Genomic DNA, 13319 nt, shown 5'->3' on the forward strand with positions numbered 1-13319 from the left:
AAAATTCAATTTGCGTTATGTCGCAAATGTGTCACCCTACCAAACAGAAAGCTGCCACTCCAGTTGACCAACACTACTCCCACTAGTGTTGTGAAACGGCAGTCCCTGGTCAGCAAAGCAGCAAAGAGGCAGAAAGACTTTGCGTCTCTTAAAATCCAGATAAGATTCGGAATCGAAAGGGTCCCCGAAAATATGACTAATCCGCGCCCCGTCTGATCGGAAATAGTCGAACCACCCACCCGCGAATATGTGAGCACCGTGAATTGGAGAAAATCGAAGCCAGCAGAGCAGCAGCAGCAATCAAAATCGAATGCAAATCAAGTGCAACAGAGAGAAAAATTGAAAGTGAATTTTCGGAAAAGCCAACAAAGAATATAAATATACCAATGATTTGCGAAGGAGTTATGTTGCGCGCACTAAGTTGAACTATTCAACCAGGTTGCCCTTTTCCCAGTTGTTGTTGATTATTTGTTCTCCCCCGTTTTTTGTTTATTGCTGCCCCGCGCGCTGCTGACGTCGCAAGATGGTGTCGCTGATAAAGAACCAACTGCTCAAGCACTTGTCCATGTAAGTCGAGTGTGACCTGTAGTGCATGCAAGTTCGTTTTGCACCCAGCAAATCGAATTACGAAACTTGATTAAAACAGCTTGCAAAGCGGAGAACTTGGAGACCGAATTGATTTTTCCCACTTTTCCGCATTCCTGATTCTGTGTGTGTGTGTGTACTGTTTGCAGCTTCCCACCCACCCCACAGTACCGTTATTCGTTATTCCACCTGTACACTGCCCGCTTTTATGCCTTCTTTATCGTTTATCGTTCGCCTGGCCCCATGCTAATTCGCCCAGCCACCCAGTCCACCCACTCCGCCCAGTGCCACCCCCTTTTTAAAGTAACAAGTGGATTGCGTTAGCCAATTCCCACCCACCCAAGCTACTTTACTTTTTTTCGCTCTTGTTTTTCTTGGCGCCGCATCGACGTCTCTGCGAAATCGAATTCCCATTCCCCCGAACTCATTTTCCAGCATTTGCATGCGAAATTCAATTTTCCGTCTTGTCCTCACCGCAATATGGTTTACTTTCGACGGTTATCCGATATAACCCTCGCAAAATAAAAGGTCTTTTAAAGCAAAATCCAATGTTTATTTGTTTACTTGCAATTATAAACATTACTCTCAGAAGAGGGGTTCCCCAAAATTTCTTAGGAAGGTTATTACTCATGCACCAAAAACAAAAATTTAAAACTTTTATAATTCATTCATTCACCCACTTTAAAAACTTCCATTAATAGTTACTCGCAGATTTCTTAATCAAGCTTTAAAAACTAATTGAGTTTTATTATTTTTAAATAACATTTTTCAGAAATTCCAATCCATTCACTAAATTTTAATAAGTCATTCATTCACCCACTTCAAACAATTCTATTTAATTGAGTTTTATTCTTTCTAATTAATATTTTTTGAGATCCCAATCCATTCACCCACTTCATTTATTTACTCACAGATTACTTAATCAAGCTTTAAAAAATAATTGAGTTTTATTTTTTTTAAAAAACATTTTTTTTAAAATACCAAACAATCAACTAATTGATATTATTTTCAATTAAACCGAAAGCTTTCAGAAGCACCAATCAATTAACTGGTTTTCATATAAATTATTCTGATGTTATCAAAACTTTTAGCAGGGTAATAAAAAATAAACAGATGACCCATAAATAGGCAATTTCCTAATCTTTTAGCTCTTAAAGGTACTTAAATTTCTGTGAAAGCAGCTTGATAAAAAAGGAAAACACTTAAAAATAATTATATATTTATCTATTTATGCTTTCTAAGTACAGAAAAGGTCAACTGGTTAACCTGTCTGCTATGCAGCTTATAAGCCCAGTTAATTAGCTCTCAAGTGCTGTTTCCCAGGGAAATAATAATGTTTTCATGCTCGATGTCGAGCATTTATTTTTATATCTACGCCCACGCATGAACTTTAATATGTCAAGTAGTCCTGCCACCTGCTTAAACAAAGGCATATTTACCCGTAACACATTGCCATTGTCTTGGCCCCTTTGTTGTGAATATATATCTTTTCACTTTCCCTTTCCCTTCTTGAGTTCTTGAATTCCCTTCCACGCAATTAGGCTGCAAACAAGCCAAGTTTATAACACAACAGGGCCAAAAATGTGTAAATGCAAAGCAAACTTGTTGCCCAAAGTTGTGAGGGAAATAAAGTTGGGGATAAAAAGGAAAAGCTTTTTATAACCCTCCATGTCTTGGAGTTCAAAAAGGTACAAAAGCTAACCTGATCGGAATTTTTATATTCGGTGGAGATTCCTTAATGCTTGGTATCCAAAAAGTTCTTAAGTAGCAAGTTGTGGAATTCCGCTTCCGTGGAATCCCCCCAATCAATGTCCACATTTCGATTTCAATTATGCCCGGCCATTAGCGGGAAATGGGTTAATTGGGTGGCAAGCATCTGGCGGCGACAGTTCACCCTTGGTATCGAACCCCTTCTTATGTAGTTTCAGCACCCCCATTACTTTCTATTCATCGGCAAACTCAATGCGACGTGTGCGACGAGGCTGATCTAATTGTTAAGACAGTTGTTGCTTCTCCCCTTGTAAACTTTATTATTTCCCTTTTATAATTATAGTTACTGCAAGAACCTCTCCTCGGACAAAATCAACCTGAGCACTTTTCGCGGCGAGGGAGAGCTCTCGAATCTGGAGTTGGACGAGCGGGTGCTCACCGAGCTGCTGGAGCTGCCCAGCTGGCTGCGCCTCACCTCCGCCTGGTGCAATCATGTCTCCTTCCGGATTAGCTGGACCAAGTTGAAGAGCGTGCCCATAACGCTGGTGAGTAATCCCGGGGATTAAGAGCAATGAACGGGCAGGAAGGGGAACGATAATGAGGATGTATTATATTTTAAAGACCATATCTGAGTTTACTTTAGATTAAATAATGTCTAAAGGACCTTATGAATTTTCAATATATGGTTTTTACTTCATTTATCTTTCGTTCCTTGATTTGTAAATGTGGTAAACGATTAAAAATGTATTTATCTTAACTTACTTTCATTTGTCTTATATTTTAAGTTTTCTATGGTGGAAAACGGTTAAAAGTTTATTTTAAAAAAATATGTATTTTAATAAGTCCTAAATAAGACTTTAAAATATAAAATCAGGAGGTTTTCAAACCAATGTTGTTGTTGCATACTTTTTGAATACCACATTTACTTTTATTACCACATATGTACTTTCAAATAATGTATAAAGTACCTTTTAAATGTTCAATATACGGTTTTTAATTCATTTATCTTCCATTCTAAAATATTAAAATGTGAAAAACGGTTAAAAATGTATTTATCTCAACTTACTTTCATTTATCTTCCATTTTAAGATTTTTAAATGTGGAAAACGTTAAAAATGTACTTTACAAAAATACATATTTTAAATGTAATCCTATATAAGTTTTAAAAATATAAAAAAATTTTGTTTTCAGACCGAATTTTTGGTTGCATACTTTTTGAATACCACATTTACTTTCACTTTCAACCCTAGTAAAAAGATTAAGTGTAAAGTTATTTATACATATTTTTAATTGTTAGAAAACTACCTAATCCACATTCCATAATCTCCTCCCACAGACCCTGGATGAAGTGCGCATCACCATCGAGACCTGCAATCCGACGAGTCGCGATGCCGGCGGAGGATCAGGAGCAGGATCTCCTACAGCTGCCGCGGCGGCTGCTCTGCCACAAGTGCCGCAGGGTAAATACAGCTTCATCCACAAGGTGGTCGATGGCATCACCATAGTGGTCAACACGGTGAACGTGAACTTTGTGAGCGCCGCCTTCACGGCCTCCGTTCAAATGTCGCGCATCCGTGTTGAATCGAAGACTCCCAAGTGGGCGAATGCCGATCTGCGACTGACGAGGCTGAAGGATGCCCAGAAGGGCATCATACTGATCTTCAAGGAGCTCTCCTGGCAGACGGTGCGCATCGAGGCCAGTTCCACGCAGGACAAGTCGCTGACCCCGCTGCGATTGCTCACCAATCACGCGAGGTGCCGGATTACGATAAGGAAACGGCTCGCCGACTGTTCGCTGCTCGCTTCCCGCCTGGTCCTCATTCTGGACGATCTGCTGTGGGTGCTTACGGACTCGCAGCTAAAGGCGGCTCTGCATTTTGTGGACTCTTTGTCGGGATTGATCAAGGCGGCCACGCATGCCACCCAGAAATCGAAGGCGGCTCGCAAAATGCAGGTAAATATTTGGTTTGTAGAATGATGATCTTGGATTACCCACTTAACCCACTTTCCAGACCCTGCCCGAGTACAAGGCCCAGGTGGAGCAGCAGCAGAATCGTCTCTCCGAATCCGCCCACACGACGAATGCGCAACGCATGTTCAACGCCTTCGATGTGCGGGAGACGTCGTATCATTTCTTTAGTCAGCGCATCGATCTGCATTTGTGCGACGACGAGGGAGACGGGCGCTCCAGCTATCCGGATTTGGACAAGGGCGGTGCCCTGCAGGTTTCGGTGACCGCCTTTCAGGTGGACTACTATCCCTATCACCTGGCCAAATCGGATCGCTCGCATTGGGCCAAGTACAAGGAGGCGTCGGTGGCACCTGCGTTGTGGCTCAAGGAATCGCTGAATGCCTTTCGCGAGGCCGTTCTGAATCTAAGTCAACCCAATCGACCGGCCACACATGCGCCGCTGGAACGGAGCACTCCCGCCTCACCGATTATGCTGAGTGCCAGTATGTTGGGCTCCCAGCATGGAGGAGGCAGCTTTTCTAATGGCAGCAGTACGCCCACAGCCGGCGGATTGGCTGGTGGTTCTGGGGGATCTGTGGGTTCTGGTACCGCCTCCGTGAACAGTCAACTTTCCCAGGCTGCGCAGCAATGGAGCACGCTGGAGAACCTGGCCAAGCTGATGAGCTCTTGTGTGATCCTGCGAATCGAGGACTTTACCCTGTATCGAGTGACCACGTCGGGGAAGAAGTCCATGCCCAAGGAGTTTGTTTCGGGTATGGATTCATCTTGAAACGGTGTACAGATCACTAACAAGCCACGCCTACATAACAGCCCACAAACACTGAATAGGCTTTAGTTTTATGAACTGATAACTCAGTTTGTAAGATTCAAGTCTTGAGCATCTCCAACTAATGTAACATTTTGGCCTCTCTTTCTCTCGTTGCTTTTAACTGACTTGACCATTCCATCCATGATTCATATGTAAAACGCTTTTGTTGTTGTATTGTCGTTATCGTTGCAATTGTAGCGCAACATAAAAGGAAGAGCAAATCCTCAGGTGAATATCAAAAAGGTTCCAACTCTGCTGATGTCATGTTGCATTTTGATAACTTCACTTTACTTTATTGAAAGGAGTGAAAGATTATTAATTATCCCAATCCATTTTGCAGGTGACAAGGACCGGTATTCCTTTCCTGCCGAGATGCCGATCATACATGCCGAGTATACTTACTTCTACTATCCTGGCGACTTTGTCTTTCCACGTGAGTTTTGAGTTTACTACAGGGTTTGGAAAATAACACACTCTGTAAAAAACTTGTGTTATTAACATGCTAGAAGTCAAAGTGTTAAGTTCAAAAAAAGTTATTGACATGTGTGTAAAAAATTGTAGCTTACTTATGTTAGAAACATAAATAACACACACAGTTTATTTGTGTTATTTACTCGATGTGTTTTTTACACAACGTGTTTTTAACACAATGAGTTTTTGCGGTTTGTGTAGCTTAAAAAACTCATATATGCTTCAAACGGTTAAGAATAACAATCCATTCGATTCGGTAATGTTTATAAAATGTAATTTTCATTTGTGTTAAAAACACAGTGTGTAAAAAACACGTCGTGTTAATAACACATTGTTTAAAAAACACAAGTGAGCTGTGTGTGCTAAAAATTATTTTTCACATTTTAACACTTTTGTTTTTGGCACACATGTCAAAAACTTTGCTCACACTGTAAAATGTAATTTTACATGTTTTTAACATGTGTGTTAAATTCCAAACCCTGGTTTACTATTTACTATGATTTCTAATATTAATACCCATATCTTTAACCCAAAACAGTGCCTCCTTCGAAGGTCTTTGTGCATGTGAATCCCATTCAGGTGCATTTCGATCTCAGCTCAATACTGTGGCTCAACTCCTTTGGCCTGAATCTGCACGAGAGCCTGCTGCGCACGAGCGTTGGATCCCAGCAGCAGCAACTGCCGCGCGGCTCGATTGCCTCCAATGGCACACAGATGGCCGCCGCCGTCAATGTTGACCAGGAGCCGAATCTGATGTACATGGACGTCAAGGTGGAAGCGATTATGCCGCGTGTCGTCATGGAGGCGTCGCTGGATTCGCCCAGTCAAAAGGATCGACCGAAGACGATGCAGATTCAGGTGTCGCGCTTTGCATTGACCAACATCCGGGAGATGGGTAGCTCCAGGGCGGATCTGGCCCAGGCTTTACATTCTCTTCAAGAGGGATCCCTCGTCTTTGGCTCCGGCTTTCCCTCCGTCGAGGGTGATATGTGCATCGTAACGGATCGCATTTTGTCGCATGTGGCCGCCTCGGATGTTAGTATAATGTCACCCGTATCGCCCACAATGCCCCGATCCGCATCCACGCAGTACCTATCCCGTTATGTCATGTGGCTGGAGCCGCGGGATGTGTGGTGCATCAAACTGGACCCGGTTTGGGTGGATTTCCTGGGCGCCCGCTCGCTGGGGCCCAACAAATCCATTCCGTTCGTGGACGCCGTGCCCATCACACTGTGGCTGCACTCCGGCTCCGCCCAGGCACAACTGGATGTGGGAAAGAGTGGCGGTGGTGGGATGGAGAGCATGGGCCTGGCCCCGCTGCCCACGTTGCCGCCACTGTCGCAACCGATCAATCCTTTCCTGAGCGATGAGGATGTGCGATTGGGAGGCTCGCCTCCAGCTGAAGCTGCTCCGGATCGCACGGCGGATGTGCATGCCATTGCGCACATCTCGAATCTGGTGAGCCTGCAGATCGATCACTATCAGCTGCTCTTTCTGCTGCGCCTTGCCGAGGAATTGAATGAGATGTCCACCTTCCTGAATTTGGACGCCGAGCGCATATTGCAAAAGGTAGAGATATGCTATGATTCCATATTAACCATTGTTAATTTTCTATATCCCTTTTGTAACCCCCAGCAAAACGAACAAAAGTCCATCATTTTTGGGTGCGTTGTGCCGCAGATCGAGGTGACGCTCGTGATGCCATCGCCAACACCTGGTAAGGAATCAAGTGGTGGTGATGCTGAAAGCGTCGTACCCGATTCAGCTAGTTTGGGTGATGATTTACACATGAATAGTAAGAATTTATATATCTTTTGTTGTCTCTTCTTCAACTCTCTTTAGTTTTATGGTTAAGTGACTCACGAAAACTAACAAACTAACTAAAAGTCTGCGAACCACACACTACTAACCTAGTTAATGTCTAACCTACACGTAGTTGTCACCGATATCGTGTTGTTCTTAGTACTAACCAACCCTCCTCCATCACTCAGATCACCAGACTAACTAGAATCCTGCTAGGAGCCAGTGTTTTACACAAGCCGCTGTAATTGTCGCTTACGAATCGTACCTCAACTTTTACAATTGGGCACCTAGGACCTTAGACACTCCTTTTAGGTGATGTTTAACTGAAGCTGATGGGAAAATTAATTAAGATTTACTGTGGTATGCCATATTGATTCTTAATTTTCCCTTCGATTCATTAATGTCCATAAAATGTAATTTTCATTTGTGTTAAAAACACACTGTGTAAAAAACACGTCGTGTTGATAACACATTGTGTAAAAAACACATTTTAAGACTTTTGTTTTTGACACACATGTCAAAAACTTTGTTCACACTGTAAAATACAATTTTACATGTTTTTAACATGTGTGTTAAATTCCGAACCCTGTCATAAAACCAAAGCTTCAGTTAAACACTCCTTATAAAATATCTCGCATGTCTTTTTGTACTAACTTACTAAGCCAAGCAGCAATTCTAGTGCATATCTAATATATTGTAAACTGATTGTAAATCGAAAACTTCCCAAATAACACTGATAAATATCAACCAGGCGGCAACATCACCTGGCCCACACCACCGCCATTGGAGCAGCTAAAGAGCAACACTTTCGGCAGCGTAGAAACACCATCCCCAGTGACCAATGACCCGCCCTTCGACAGTGGCATACACATATCCAATCCCAATACCCATGGGTAAGATTTAATTAGGGGGAAAATAAAGAAAATTAATTTATACTCCTTATCCCACAGCTACAATGTTCAGATACAGAGCACGCCCACGTTGGCCTCTTCCACGATCAGCCAGGCATCTCGTCCGGATACGGGCATCTCCACGCAATCCCAGTCCCAAACGCAATCAATATCCTCCGCTTCGAAGAGTGGCAGGAGTGCAGGTAGTAAATCCGGCGGCGATACCGTTCCCAGTCTCACCAAGGAGATCAACTCGGGTCTGCTGTCCATGAAGAAGGGCTTCTCGAGCTTTATGACCTCCATTGACTCGGCCATCAAGTCGGGCACACCGAACGACGATGCCAGTGATACGTTCTCCATACAGAGCGATATAAGCTCAGATTCGGAGAACTTTGCCATTGTGATGGGCGACGACAAGACCATGGATTGCATGGATGTCATGTTCCGGCTGAATCCCTTCACCAACGACAACAACATGAAAGCCTCGCCGGTGGAGGTGGCCAGTGAGGTGTACGAGGAGCAGCCCAGTAGCTACAAGACGAACATGTCCTCGCCATCGGAACCCTCGGAGGGCAGCACCTGGCGGCGACGTGATCTGGTGTCCATGGCCACCTTTAGGTTGCTTTTGTATTAAGTAATCGTTTGAAGTCAGTTAGTAATTTATTTTTACACCTGCAGATTGACCACCGTGGAGCTGATTCGTCAGCAAGAGGGTCCCAAGTCCTCGGTTCGCCTGCAGGTGGCCGCCGTTTCCTGCGATGAATGCGGAGCCATTCCCTGGGATGAGTTGCAGGTACAATTTGCTGACGATTTCCATTTGCTTTTGCTGGAATCTCTTTAGTTCCTTGGCCTTTCATTTGTTTTGTGTTTAATTTGTAAATACAAAAAGAAAATCAATTGTCATTCTTTGGTTCCTCTAAAGATTTTGCTCAATTAAATGTTTTGCGCTTAACTTTCTGCATGTTTCGATATCTCTTATCTGAACATTTTCTATAAGAATCACTGTTAAAGTTTCAATATATTTTCGGGAGTCCCCCGAACAATTTATTTAAAGCAAATTAATTCTTTCTGTAAGATATCTTGTCATATAATCATTTTCTCATTATATTTTCTCTCTTCTCTCTTAAAAACAAATATTAAATATACTCGAAATCAATCTCAATGTGTGCTAATCGAAATCAAAAACAATTTCAAAACCAACTCTTTATAATCAACATGAAACGAACACTTGTAAATTGATAAATGACAATCCTTACATGACACAACTTTCAACAATCACCAACAACTACAACAACAACAACCAACCAACAACTACAACAACACTCCAACAAAAAATAGATCGCGCATCAAGCAAACAAGGTATAAAATATACAAAATTTGAAATTACTTAATTTACTTAATTAATTGCTTAAGATTATTATTTCGACGCTTTGTAAATACTATCGAAATTTATGATTTATTAACATAATTTAATGGTTTTTGGTGCGACCGTTTTTCCTTTTCATTGTAGTGGACTTTTGGCTTGTTCTTGGCCACTAGTTGAGTAGTTAATAGCTTGTCAACCGGGTCGTTCATAGCTGGTAGCCACTGTGAATTGGCCCCGGAATAACTTTGATCAAGCATTCTGCCTTTCGTAGCAATCGAGAAGCTCTTGAGGAACTTGTTTGGAAATGGTTTACTCTCGTTCGAATGTTGTTTTTGAGCATGTGATGCGCCGGTTAGACGAAGCTATCTCCTAAATATTTGCTAGAACTTCCCACACAATAAGTACATGTCTAGAATTCCCCACCCACCTGAATTCTATTTTTATTTTTTTTCTTTTCCTTGGTATTGCTTTGTTAATGACTTATGATTTGCAACGAATTGGTAACAAATGCATAGGTAAATGCGGTCGAAAGAAGTACAGTAGAACAATGAAAACAGCACCCATTGACGTCATGTAACACCGACTAACAACTGTACTGGTAAAAAAATCGAAGAATAACTAAAAACACCCGCTTCTTAAACAAATGAAACATTATTCCATCCCCTCCATAAAACCCACATCATAACACTATCAAATCCACTCAACTCAGATACCACATTGCATGGTGTTGTTGCCTCTAGCTTAGCATGTTGTTCCCTAGTCGTTCTTCCAAGTAGCTAATCATGATCATAGATTTGTTTGGGCTTATATTCTAAAAATGTACCCTGATTTTATCCCCAACTCAGACCAAGTTTGGAGCGCGATGCAAGGCCTGGAATCTGGCTCCATATAATCCAGAGGCTCCACCTTGCATCCGTCTGCGCTTGGAGGAAACGCTGAATATGCCAAAGGAAATTGAGGGCCTTATCGATCGCAAACGCATTCAGAGGTACGTTTATTTCCGATTTATTCCAAATTTCGATCTAATATACTTGGTAATTTTCAGCTGGATCACTCACCATGCCGAAATTCGTGTTAAAGACATCAATATGGACCTGTCGATGAGCACCGTGATTGGCCTGGGTGATCTGGCCGAGGATGAGGTCATATCTCCCCCGATGCCAGTGACAGTAAGTTTAATTCTATACACAGAAAAAAAAATGGTAATGGTCACTTTGATATTTTTTAAAGATCAAGTTATTCATATCATCATCATATCAATCTTTTCTTAATCTTAATTGCTCAAAAAATACTACATTCCGTATTTTTTATGATATGATAAAATATCATGTTGATATGTTTGAATCTTACATTTGACATAAATCAAATCGGCTTTTTATTGTTATGAAATAAGGTAGAAATAACCCTATTTCATATCGTTTTTTTTCTGTGTAGCTATTCATTAGTAAAGGGTACTAAATATTTTCAATCTTTCGTAGGTAAATCTCGAAAATGTACGCATAAACTTGCTTGAGGACCGTCCACCCGTAAATATTACCTCACCGGGTCCAGTGCCCATAAATCTGTGCATTGGTCGCATGCGTCTGGAGCGAGACCAAAACGGATTACTCAATATTCAGCCCATAGGTGGGATAACTATATTTCTATTTCCAAAATATAATATAATATTTTGAGTGCTATATGGCAGATACAAACATGAGTGCCACTCAGCATCAGGCGCTGGGCAGTGCCTTATTTGGAGCACCTCGTGAACGCGATCGGGAGCTGCTCTCCATGCAGCTGGTGATGCAGCAGATGAAGCTGGACAACGATCAGCTGCGCCGGCAACTGGTGGACTCCAAAGTGAACACGGATAGCTATAGGTGAAAGTTAAAAAATATTATTTTCATAAAGGAGGTACTCATGTTTGTATAAAATCCTTGACAGGCAAAAGACCAAACAGGAGGCGGATGTCTTGAGATCCTATTTGAAGGCCGCCCAGGATGATATAAGCATACTGCTGGAGGAGAAGAAGGCTTTGCTGGACACCATCCGTTCCCTGCAGGTAATTAAAGCTAATGGAGGTTCTCTTTTCAAAAAGACTTTCTCACCGTTTCACTGTCTCTAACTTTGTTGACCGTAATGTTCACCCAAACTTTTCTTGCTGTTGTTGTTGTTATTATTGTGCGTAAAGTTAAAACACGTTAAGCTTAAGAACACCACAAATAATAATGCAAGGATTAAAGGTCAGTTAATGCCCAGCACGCTTGAGCCTTGCCTGCACGCCCTCTCAACTTTTCACATGCGCTTTTGCCTTTCTTTTCCGCATTATTATATAGAGAAAATCTAACGAAATTATTTGCTTTCTTGCAGGTACAACTGACCTCATCGAATATGAACCGAAAGAGTGATGGCAACAGGTAGCATAACTGCATGGACTGCATACAATGCTGTGGCGAGAACAACAACGCCTAGCAGTAAGCTAGTCTACAGTCAGATGATAAAAGATATAGTCGCTCTACCCATGACGTCCTCAACATCATCGCCATTCGATCTTGAGTTTAGCAGAAGACTGAGCCGTTCCCGAAAGCGGGCACCTTTCACGTTGCCGTTCGTCATTCTTACTTATACAAGAAACGTCTATATATAACTATAACTACTATATACTTACATTGTTTTTATCGGTTTTAAGCTGCCACAAGCTTTTGCTATCGTTCCAAAGAATGCTTTATTTTTATTCGACACTTTTTTGGAAAGTTTTTATGTTGATCTATTGCGTAGCCTTTTTAGAAACAGACTTTTAACTTTTAACTAACCACCATTGTTAATTATTTTACAAAAAGATAATCAAAGCGAAAGCTCGAACTATGTACAGTCGTGTCATTGATATTGCGCCTACTCAGCATATTGTATATTATAATATAACTAATTCCATTACTATTGGATAGGACATATTGTTGTGATTCATGATCATATCAAAAAAAAACAAACAAACTGAATTCTAGTAACTATTATGCATTGCTGTTGTAATCGTGTGCTAGCTAAACATTTGGCCAAATTTATTATATCGAACTTTATAGTATTCCCTCCGATGGGATAGACTCATCTAAGAGCTATTAAAATTTGTATTCTCGTTCCCATTGCATTCCAATCGACTCGATCATCGTTTGCCACAACTACTAATCAAAGCTAAATAAACAATGCAATACAATAATCAAAAGTGTTATAGACATCCTACACCTACGCCCACTAATTAAAGAAAACAAACTTAAATCAAATGTACCATGTTGAATGAATCAAAAACTCAAGTCAGTAACGCAACGCGTATACAAATTTTAAATTACAAGATTTCATATTTCGAATTGTAAATGAACAAATGTTTGTATTTGTATTATAAAGTTTAATATTAAACTAAAACGATTATTGATTGTTATACATTATACGAAAGTTTTCATCTGTAGCTAGGCGAAATAAACCATAAAAAATTGAAGTCATATTATTACAAATATATTCAAATGTAAATGTTCGCGTGGTGTGTTTTATTTTGTTTTCTAGATTGGGGATGTTCTAACCTGGGTATTGGATATTATTTACATTGATTTAAAGCAAAATACTGATTATTGAGCTTTGAAAAAATCTGTACTTTTGTTAGAAATAGGTTTTTTCTAAAATGTTATTTTTTGCTGTTGCTTAAAAAAACTAACAACTAATAGCCCAATCCTATCACTTTTAGGA

At 41.0% G+C, this 13319-nt stretch overlaps 1 protein-coding gene across 5 annotated transcripts; it reads left to right on the forward strand.

The window, feature by feature from the left end:
- The first annotated feature begins 90 nt into the window (after positions 1–90).
- Positions 91–13110, forward strand: LOC108056587 (bridge-like lipid transfer protein family member 3B). Of its 5 annotated transcripts, none has more exons than XM_017140425.3 (18): positions 91–567; positions 2639–2840; positions 3632–4249; positions 4308–5019; positions 5274–5303; positions 5416–5508; positions 6085–7115; positions 7182–7263; positions 8101–8242; positions 8300–8857; positions 8918–9032; positions 9578–9598; positions 10451–10593; positions 10651–10774; positions 11084–11231; positions 11293–11467; positions 11532–11649; positions 11958–13110. In XM_017140425.3, the coding sequence occupies exons 1-18, from the start codon at positions 524–526 to the stop codon at positions 12006–12008; spliced, it is 4407 nt and encodes a 1468-aa protein (XP_016995914.2). In that variant the 5' UTR covers positions 91–523; the 3' UTR covers positions 12009–13110. The 5 variants fall into 5 exon arrangements, with proteins under 5 accessions (XP_016995914.2, XP_016995911.2, XP_016995912.2 ...); XM_017140422.3 differs by having other exon boundaries at positions 92–567; positions 7182–7341; XM_017140423.3 differs by lacking the exon at positions 9578–9598 and having other exon boundaries at positions 92–567; positions 7182–7341.
- The last annotated feature ends 209 nt before the right edge of the window (positions 13111–13319 follow it).

This window comes from Drosophila takahashii, chromosome 2L (genome assembly GCF_030179915.1).
Source record: "Drosophila takahashii strain IR98-3 E-12201 chromosome 2L, DtakHiC1v2, whole genome shotgun sequence".
In the NCBI taxonomy this organism is placed as follows: domain Eukaryota; kingdom Metazoa; phylum Arthropoda; class Insecta; order Diptera; family Drosophilidae; genus Drosophila; species Drosophila takahashii.